Source organism: Cyclospora cayetanensis, unplaced genomic scaffold (genome assembly GCF_002999335.1).
Source record: "Cyclospora cayetanensis isolate NF1_C8 unplaced genomic scaffold, CcayRef3 CcayRef3_contig_187, whole genome shotgun sequence".
NCBI lineage: Eukaryota > Apicomplexa > Conoidasida > Eucoccidiorida > Eimeriidae > Cyclospora > Cyclospora cayetanensis.
In genome coordinates, this window is record NW_020312133.1 from 50,125 (window position 1) to 60,384 (window position 10,260).

General features: G+C 54.7%; 1 protein-coding gene across 1 annotated transcript; it reads right to left on the bottom strand.

The window, feature by feature from the left end:
• Positions 1 to 4,996: 4,996 nt before the first annotated feature.
• LOC34623941 lies at positions 4,997 to 9,688 on the bottom strand. Its single transcript, XM_026337502.1, has 4 exons — positions 9,511 to 9,688; positions 8,362 to 9,363; positions 7,142 to 8,220; positions 4,997 to 6,757 (listed from the first exon to the last, which is right to left on the bottom strand). Exons 1-4 carry the CDS (start codon positions 9,686 to 9,688, stop codon positions 4,997 to 4,999), a joined length of 4,020 nt encoding a protein of 1,339 aa, XP_026193287.1.
• Between the last annotated feature and the right edge of the window lie 572 nt (positions 9,689 to 10,260).

Genomic DNA, 10,260 nt, shown 5'->3' on the forward strand with positions numbered 1-10,260 from the left:
CGATAGTAATTGACCGCAACTAGTATATATGTTCTTCGTTTGGTCGTGTGCCTTTCTCATAAGTAGCTTATGCAGCGCTTGCTGACTAGCGGTGATGCAGAGGACAGCAGAGGGAGCAAGCCCTCGAGACATTGGAGCCTCTTCGATTACAGGGAAGGCTGGAGATATTTACTCAACATGACCTGATTTTAGGGCCAGAGGTGCTTTCCAGAGGCAATAAGACATCTTCACTCAATAACAGCGTTCACCTCCGCTTCGTGGCCACGAGACCATGTTCCTTGACGTCGAGGTGACTGTCTGCATCCGTCAGTCAGTGCACCTTAATCATACATTCTGATGATCTCGGCAATTAGGACTCGTTAAGGATACTCGGGGAAATAATCTTGTAGTAGCCATTTAGGTCTCTTTGTTCCCCTCGTAGGAGAACTAACTGTATGCCTTCGCATTTCCTAGCTTATACGGTATACCGCGCATTTATTTAAGTGAATAAGGTAGCTCCAAGCTAGCTCCTTCCTAATTCCATGTAGGGTGCGAGCCTTATTCGTGACTGTTGCGACATCTCCTTTTGAAAAATCAATGTGCGTGCGCTTCATAGCGTGCAGCATAACCAGATAAGAAAGCAGCCCACCTGGTCCAGGAATATGTCTATCTGCGTCGGTGTTGATACCGTATACACGATTCTACTGGCGTGGCTAGTGCTCTAGACTCCGAGTGTTTCTGCAATAGTAAAAGGAAGGCAATGAACGATGCTGCGTGTGAATTGGAGGTGCCTGTCTTTGCCCAGAGGCTAGTAAAGGAGATGCGGATTGTGCTTTCCTTCTCTTTCAGCAAGGTATTCCGTCCTTTCAAATAGGAATCGATGGTTCTCGTGTCGGTACGGTACGCCGGTTGCCTCGCCTGTCCAGCTTAATGGAGTAAAGCCAGTGCGGGGAAGCATCTCGAAGGTGACAGTGGTTTGCTGAAACATGAATACGATTTTGTATCACAAGGAGCCATCTGAGTGCTATGCCTCATGACTAACGTATTCCCCTAATGGTCAAGGAGCACCGGGAGAAGACACACAGTCAGTGAGTCTGTTGAGAAGGTTGACAGTGTATGGTGACAGCTAGGCCTTAACTATAACTTGGCAAGCCATAGCCGGATACTCAAAGATTAACGGTCTCAACATCTCATTCTTTAGGGGCTATGAATTATGCGGTGCATGCCGTATCCCTAATAAAAACAGGCCATACAATCGCAATGAAGGGATTGAAAATACACCAAAAACCAAAAGATCCAGGAACGAGAAGCGTATTTCACGAAAAACTGCAGTGAGCTGATGGCAACTATGCCCGTGTACCTCCGCTGCTCCACTAAAAGCAGCCGCAAACAGGTGCTTCCCAAACTGGAGAGAGCTCAGCCTACTGCAACAAGCAGCTGAAGGCTACAACATGCACTTCATTTCCCCATCAGGTTCCTCCTAGAGTAGAGTGTAAGCGCCTGAAGTGTACGGCACTTCGCGGGTCCACGGTGTACGAAGCCGCAGCTTGATGGATCCTGCGGATCCCTGGCGTGTAATGAGGTCTGCATGAACGCGATACTTCTGTCTCTGATGCAGTGATCTACAGTCTGATTGCATACAAACTTTAGCCTAGTGAGCCGGCCTCGTGGTCTACGGAATCGACACAGGATTGGCCGATACAGATTAATTTGAGTGCCCCTATGAGACACAACACCACGCAGATGCTCTTCAGAGCTTGTCGAGGCAAATGTGTCAACCGCAGATATGCCATCGTTGTGGGTGCTGTTTTCGCAAGGTACCTGGTATCCTAAAAAATTATGACCCCAAATCTGGTACGGCATGTTTCCCCATCAGCGCATAGGCAGCTGCAGTCAAACCTGCTAACCCGACAATCCCGAACCTTTTCCTGGTAGCTACTTGGTTTTTCGTGCATTGAATAAAATAGTGCAGGGAGCTATTCGCAGGGCGTAGATAGGACTAGGAAACTGCCAAGATAATAAGGCATATTCCTTCTCGCATTAGGCAAAAATGGCTGAATATATGCAGCAGACACAGGCAAAAACGAGTCTCGAAATCCATTACTAAACAGGAGTGGCTTTTATTTTGCTGCTTTTGCAAAGTAAAAGCATTGCAACTCCGAGTGCCTTGTCAGCGTTTATAGAAGCACACTTTTGATTGTTTTACGGCCTGATACCTGGCGGAACGTGTGTCGTGCTTTCAGGTCGACGGATGAAGCTTTTAGGGGAATATCTTGATGGATTCGTGATGCGTATGGCCATCTTGCAAGAAATGCGGTAGCTATTCGTTCTTCGCGCTCCACCTCAGCTTGCAAATTCCTGAATTCGTCTACAGTGTGGGTACGCAAGTAGGCAATTTTCTGCTGCTTGTACTTTCTTTTTACTGACTTCAGGTACTTTCTTGTAAGCATTCTTTGTCTTTGAGGGAGATAGATGCTGGTGGAGTCAGCTGTATCTGTGCTGTCGCCGCCAGTGCCGCTCAGCATATGCTCCGTAGAGCCGCGGTCGTCAGAAGATTGCCCTGAACTCTCCGAGATCTCCCACAAATGCCCGCTCGCATAAGTCTGATTGCTCGTCCCATCCTTTGTAATAGCTGAGTTGTACAATCTCCCCCGGTACTGCTTTGCATAGTCGGATGGCGCTTCCCTCAAACAGAGCCTCATCTTAGGCGCCGGTTGGCTGGATGGGTGGAGAAGACACGAGGGGAAAGCGAGATCATAAGGTGCATGCTAACATAAGAACAGCACTTTAAATGACTTAACGGGGAGAAAATACCCCCAAAGTTGCTAAAGTTGTGTACATGAGCTACGTATCGGTTCCCAGGTCCCAAGACATCCATACGGACCGACCGCACCATCGGCCGAACCAGGCGGGTGCTTGCGGAAATCCCTGACACGTTCTGCTACAAAGCACTGACAAATGATATTTTTGTAGCTTTAATTGGTAATTGAATTAATTTAAGGCGGATCTAAGTACATACGGTAGGGTTGTTTCTGTAGGCTGCAACAAGTTGAATGCACTGATGGAGGGGCCCTTGCGGTAAATAAGGTGAGACGACATTGGCGAATGAGCCTCTCCCTTTATTTTCATTGCTCTGCAATATAGCTTTTGTTGTTGGGCTCTCTGATGGCGTAAGCTAGAGGGGAAACCTACCGGTGGTGCCGTGAGTTCCGCGCACATCTTTGAAACCGGGGTATTAGAGACTTTGGTGTATGGTTGTACGAGACGCTGGCAATGTTCCGATGGGAAAAGCTCCACAGAAGACCAAAACCAGCTTGATCGGATGGGGCTGGGGCCTCATTTCAGCATAAGCTGCTGGGGGAAGGGCTTCCTGAAGCAAACTTTCCCATCTTTTCGCGCGTTCTGGAAAGCTAGTTCTGCTCCCAGCGCCGGCATACATAGAGCAAGTTTACCCTGGAATTGATCTGTCTAGCCAGTTAGAACAGATGCATACCATTTCACTGGTCCATGGGCAATGCCGGGATACAAAGTGCCTCGGGCGCCTACTGCGCAATCCGGCCTATGGGACCATAGAGAACCCCAAGCATAGGAATTTCACTTCCTTCGTAACAAGCAGTACCTAAGACTCTTCCTATTGAGGGGCTCCATGCCGGACACTGCAGAGGTTCTGCAAACATTCCAGGGAGGAACGGGGCCATACAAACTCACTTGCTGTTCAAGTATGCGAGAAGAGCCGACTTCTTTGGGAGCAACTACTGCTTAACATTATTTTTTCTGATCCTTCATGGCAAAGGGAATTCTGCATTTCTTCAAGTGCAAAGGCACTTGCGTAGGGACAAGTGAGATACTTTGGAGGAACGACGCAATGTTGTTTCTCAGGTGTCTCAACGCACGCCCGATTAGGCTAGACTTCGCAGTAAACGGTTCTCTGCACTGAGAGCGTTCAAGAGTTGTCTGAATCCTGGGTTGTTTATAAAGGCATAACGCGCTTGCTGCAGCACCGGGATTCGGTTACAGGACTCTACTTGCACTTTTGACGGCGATGTGGGTAACAAATTGCGGAAGCCAATTCACTGCGCTCCTCCGAAAAATACCAGTAGTCAATTAGTTCGCTGAGGCACGAGGATGCCCCCGGAATATTTTGGCATATAGCACAAAAGCGCTTCGTCTCCACGGGTCGTTGCCTGCACACACACCGGCCAGCCACTGTCCTCAACCTGCAACTATGGTTTATTGTGGATGAACCACTGCCTGCAGTTTCGATTTTCGGTCTTAGTTTACCTCAACAGAACAAGGATGCTAGCTGATTAAGGCTTGAAATGTTAGATGCCCCAAACGTCCGCTACTTTGCCACAACTTCCCTGAAATGTGCTTCCGATCTACGTGCACACCGTGCTAGACAATGGGAAGTGCCGCAAATCCATGAGATCAAGCAAGAAAGAACTATCCAGTGCAGCAATTGGTATTGCCTGCCCTAGTATTTTTAGATGCATTTTTGTGGTGACCTGCCACAGTGTTGGTGAAGCAGCAGCCCTTCAGTCAACGGCAAAAGGGAGACACTATATACCCCTTTGGCGACATGAGAAATGCAAAAAGGCCAAAGAGAGCATTGCCAAGTTGCATGCACTATTATGGAATCAAGCCGTCCCGTTTCCTCTATTTTCCGTCGACGTACGAATACGCTGCGACAGATTTTCTGTCGGAGCCAGCAGGATAAGCATCCTCCGCAAGGGCCCATGTAGAGAGTTGGCACACGCGGTGGTTGCCTTTAATCCTGCGCAGCCAACAAGAGGAAGGCGGCATGAACTGCTGCGGCACCGACATTTCTTCCACCAGCAGCTGCGGCACTACATTTCCCTCGACGTGGCTGCGCGAAAAGCACGGGACCAGGTTGACTGCTGCCGTTCACATTTCTTCAAGGAACCCCAGGTTTTTCAGGCAGGTGTCTCTTCAGACACCCTGCCTAAAAGATCCCTTTTTTCTTTGTGAAACGGTCAGCGCTCGTGTGCTTTGCGCTTCAGTCGGCCAGTTCCCCGGTTGGTGGCATTCTCCACATTTTCAGGGTGCCTTCAGCACCACAGGATACGAAGACGGCTTCGCTGGGAAAGAGCAAGATTTTCCGGATGGACTTATTGTGCGCCCTCAAGAGCAGCATGGACTCGGCGTTGGCAGCCATACTGTCACGCAGCACGTTCTCCAGGTCCCCCCCAAAGCCACGCTGCTGCAAGTGCAAGCGTTCATCAGTTCCCTGGGGGCGGCTCTGCGCTGTAGAGAAGCGCATGCGCAGGGGGAATGGCAATTTTGAGCTGCGTGCAGAGAAAGAGCCTCTTAGCTCTCTCTCCTCGTTTGGCCGCTGGTTGCCTACAAAAGTGCCACCAGACTGGTGGAAATGGAACCTCCGTCTCAAAGACTCCAGCGGCCTGTCTGAGGGAGCAGCAGTAGCACTCTCTGGTTCGAACTCGGGAGACTCAGAGACTAGACCCTCTAGTAACAGCAGAAGCAGCGCCCCCTCTGCACCGCCGACCAGCAACATGCCTCTCTCTGGCCAGACAGCTAAACAGGAGACGGCTTCTGCAAGGCACACAACTCTGGCAACTAGGACTACGCGCGCAGCACTCGCTTCAGCGACGACGGCCTCAGTGCCTTCCTCTGCAGCTCTACTGTTACAGTTGCTGCCTAAGACGCTGTAGCACAAGATGGAGACGACACCGTTCCTGCTAGAGCTACTGCCAAGAAAGAGGAGCCTCTGCTGGGACTCAATGCACGCACAGCGGATTGAAGAGACACCCGAACAAGGCCCGCCCGCGGTGCTGCAGCCGCCACTTCCCGAAAGACTGTTCTCCTGTCGAAGCGGCTGTTGCGGCTGTTGCTGTTTCGTGCCTTGAAGAGACAGTAACGGCAGCACAGGAGCCATATGGAGCGGGTGCGCCCCTGATTCCAGGTAGGAGAGCACCACGAGTTGCAGGCCGCTGTCGCTGGCCTTGCATTGCTGCAGCTGCAGTATTCGCACGCTTCCGCCGCTGTAGCAGCAAAATAGCAGCAGCCGAGTCTCATCCGCTACTACGGTTGCAATCGTGTCTGTCGGCGCGAGGAAACCTCCCTTCTGCGCTACATACGATGCAAGAACTTGCGAGGACGCGACATCCGCCAGCAGCACACTGCCGCTTCTTCCCGCTGCCAGCAGCATGGGCTTCAGATCTGCGGCACTTGTGCTCCTAGGACGGCTGCTCGAGGTGCTCCCGAGGGTGTCGCCTGCGGGCAGCTGTACGGACAGTAGGGCCACAACGTCCACCGGTTCTTCCCTGATGAACTTGATTACCTCTGGGAGCTTTCTGAGACGCAGATGCTGCAGCTGCTGCTCTACAGCGGCGTACTGAGTGCTACCAAGGGGTGTGTGGAGGCGCATGGGGGCTATCAAAGGGCCTATCGAGGAGGCAATGATGGAGCTGGTATGACGGCGGTTATTTCTCTGAGTGTCTGCGCCGCTGCGGAAATGCTCCGCTGCTGCTGCTGCGGAAGAAGACGTGGGGAATGCGTGGCTCTGCAGCAGCGGCGCCTCCAAGGCAGACACCTGCAGCACTGCAATGGTTCCATCATCTCCCCCGACAAAGAAGGATGACAGCAACGGCGCGTAGCAGCAGCAGAGGCCGCGTCTGATAGAGTTCCTCAGACACTCATGCTGCAGAGACGAGAAGGCGAGCTGAAACTGACTGCTCGCAAGTGTGGCTGCTGAGAAGAGAGACGTCGATGCACGAGAAGACACGCAATTCTCGTCCGACTGCAGACCCTTGTGCAGCGGAGGTTGCGAGTCTTCCTCGGTAGAACTTCGCAGCTGCCGTTCAACTACGCGGCGCTCTGTCCGTGAGGGGTGATGCTTCTCCTCTGGCTCACTCTGCTGATCTGGCTGCGTAGGGGTGGATCGCTGCTGTTCGTGCCGCAGCTGCATCTGCTGGCGAGAGAGTTCTCCTGGAGGCAGCGCTGACAAAAGTGTATGATACCCGCGATCATCGTGGTGCTGCCCTTGTGCTTGCTGCGAAAGCTCGCTCTCCCGCTGTTGTTGCTGCTGTTGCGGATGCTGCTGTTGCTGGTGCGGATGCTGCTGTTGGACGGAAGAAGCAGCGTCGGCTAGCAGGAAGCGTTGCCTGTGCAACCGAGACAGCACTGCGTCAAGCTCTGAGCCACGTTCGCTGCAAAACGCAGCAGCCTCTGCAGCCTCTGCGGTGTCTGTGAGGGGAGGCAGCCACGGGAGGGCTAGGGAGGAAGGTACTGAGAGAGCGAGGAGAGAACTCCGACTCTTGATTTTGAGTCCGCAAGCCACGGATCGACGCTGTCTCCGGGTGCGATTGTCGTTCCTGGAGTCGCTCTTGGGGGTGTTTTCTGGTGTCAGTGGGCCTGCTGTGGCTTGTTGCCGCAGCACTGCGGCTTCTAGCCGCTCGCAGAAAGACGAAGGGAAGGGCTTGGGAAGTATCAGCAACACAGCAGCCTTATCGCGTTGAGGATAAGCCATGAGGGCGATGCGCTTCTGCACTGCCACGGCGGCAGTCCCTGCGGAGACAGCAGCAGCCTTTATTGCGCTGCTTCCTTGCTTCTTCTTCCCAGCGAGAAAAGGAAACAAGGAAATGCGCTTGCCACTCGTGTGGAAAAGGGAGAGAATCACAAAAGGCGGGCAAGAACCCCCTAGCAGCCAGCAGGACGGCGCACTGCGTCTCTGAAGAATACGCCAAGAGGCTGTCTCGCCGGTTTCGCCAGGCCCGTCATCATCTACATGCTTCTGTGCATGCTGCTGCTTCTGCTGGTGGTGCAGAGGCCCCTTGTCGACTCCTGGGAGCGTTTCTTTGCATCCGTACAGCGCCTCGGAAGCAGCCGATTCAGCGGAAGGAGGTTGAATAAAGGCCACACAGGCATCCCGCAGCTCAAGAGACACGCGCGAAGCGAAAAGACGCCCGTGCACGGGCAGCGTCATGTGCTGCGGAGGCAGCAGCAGGGGGGAGAGGGGGTGGGGTGTCTCGAGTCTCCTTCTGCATCGCCGACAGCACAGGACGTGCTGCTGCCGAATTCCAAGGCGTCTCTGAACAAAGACGTCGCTCATGATATCAGCACGCTGCAGCAGCGTTCCCACGAACGCTGCTACATCAGGCGCCTCTTGCCCAGCAGTGAGGTACTCCATTTTTCTGCCAGTTGCGGCAGCAGCAGCAGACAGTGCGGAGGCTGCTGTGTTGTTCTCACCGCTTGAAGGCGCGTCTTCAAGCGGTGAGAACAACACAGCAGCCTCCGCGCTGTCTGCTGCTGCTGCCGCAACTGGATCCTCTCTGCCCCCTCCCCGAGCAGAACCACCCCCCATCCATGCGGCGACTGCAGTGGAAATGCGCTTAGGCTGCAGACTGCTGAAGCGCGTCTCCAGTCGCCTCCAAGGGGCCTCCCACCCCGCCCCTGCGTGCCCTTCCTTCCCGCCGTTCATAGGCGTGAACGGATACAGCTGGTACACGTGCCGCTGCAGTTCTGCGTACTGGTACCGCTGCAGCGACACCTGAAAGCAGCAGACGCACTCCCAGTTCTCCTGACGGGGAGGCTGCTGCGCCTGCTTGCCCCCCTGAAGCTCCTGCTCCCGAGCGTGCTGCCGCTGCTGCTGCTGGTGCCGAGGAAGGCTCTCAGGATGCGACGCTGGCGCGGCTGCTGAGTGCGCGAGCCGCTGCCAGGCTTGCTCGCCAGCTGGAGCGGGAGCCAAATGCGCGAGCTCAAGCACCACCAAGTCCGCTGACCTCGTGAGCAACCCTCCAAAAGAAAAGGCGGAAACAACGCGCAACCCCACCGGAGGCAGAGACCACTGCATTTGCAAGGCAGCTGCGGAGGCAGCGCTGCTGTGGCAAGGCGCAGTCCCCTCCCCATCCAGTGTAGCAGGAGTGGGGGAAAGGCCTCCTGCGGCTGCTGCTGCTCGTCGTGCTCTCGAGGAGACGGGCGGAGGAAGGGGGGGAAAATCGGCTGCATGCAGAGGCGGCTTCCATGCACGAGCATAGGGGTCCACAACACCGCTTGAAGGGTTGCAGGCGTCGCTCTGGCTGCACTCGAAGCCGTCCTCGCATGCGTCCTCCAGCTCTTCAGCAGCAGCACTGGCAGCGGAAGCAAACTTCTCGTGCTGTTGTCGCCGCAGGTGCTGCAAGAGAATCCGCCGCTGCGCGAAGGGGCCTCCCTTGCTGCATCGGCAAGTTCGCAGAGCGTGGCAAGGGCAGCAAACGGGAGCCAGCCCTCTTGTTTCTGAGCTGCAGCACCACTTTCGCGAGGCTTCCAAAAAGGCCTTGCTGCTGCCTGTCGCTCCATCGGGAGCGCCAGTGAAGCCTCCAAAACTGCCTCCGCCTTCTGCTGCAGCTGCGGCAGACAAGGCGCCGTCTGCGAAGGAGGCGCACCCAAGAGACTCGCGGAAGTCTGTCCCTGCCGCTGTAATCGCGGAGTCGATCGCTGCGTGAGTCGCTGGTTCTGCTGCTGCGGGTGCTACAACGGGAGATGCAGCGGCTGCTGCGGCAGCTGCCCCCGTGCCTGCTGCATCTTCAGGGGGTCGTTGAGAGTCTCCGGGAGCAGCAGTAAAGGGGGAAGCCGCTGCAGTGAGCGACGCAAAAGGGGTGCTCTCTCCTGCTTGGCTCCCAGAGGCGCCTGCAGCATGCATGCTCGCCGTCGGTGTCTGGTGTACAGACAGTCCAGCGACTCCTGGGGTCATGAGATCATCAGACAGAGGAGGGGCAGCGGCAGCACCTGCAGTGACACCTGCAGCAGAGCTGCAGGTGTTACTGCTTCGCGAGCAGCAGGAAGGTCAGAAAGCTCCACGTTACACTGCAGCAGACGAGGCGTAGGGACCCCTCTATTGCGCATTCGCAAGAACCGCCGCTACTGCGGCAACAGCCGCTGCTCGTGTTGTTGCCGCTGCAGCTGCTGCTGCTCAGGAGGATACTACATGGGCTGCCAAGAAAGACTCTCTGCTGCCTGCTAGCCAGTGAAATGTGTAACGCAACGGCACCAAGAACTGCTGCAGCAATAGCTGCCAACCACCTGGCTAGTTGCCAGTGCTTAATGCCTTGTGTATTGTTGCGCGCCTTCTGTCGCGAATCATACCGCAACATACGCAGAAAAAAACAAAGCCAAACGAGTTATTGAAACCGCCTTCCTCCCTAAAGGGGGCTGCAGAGAGAAGAGCAGCGTTACACTAGGCTCCAGTACAAGATCTACTACATGGCTCCTGCTGGTCCTGGTGTCCGCTGCTGCTGTTGCTGCTGCTGTTGCTGCTGCTAGTGG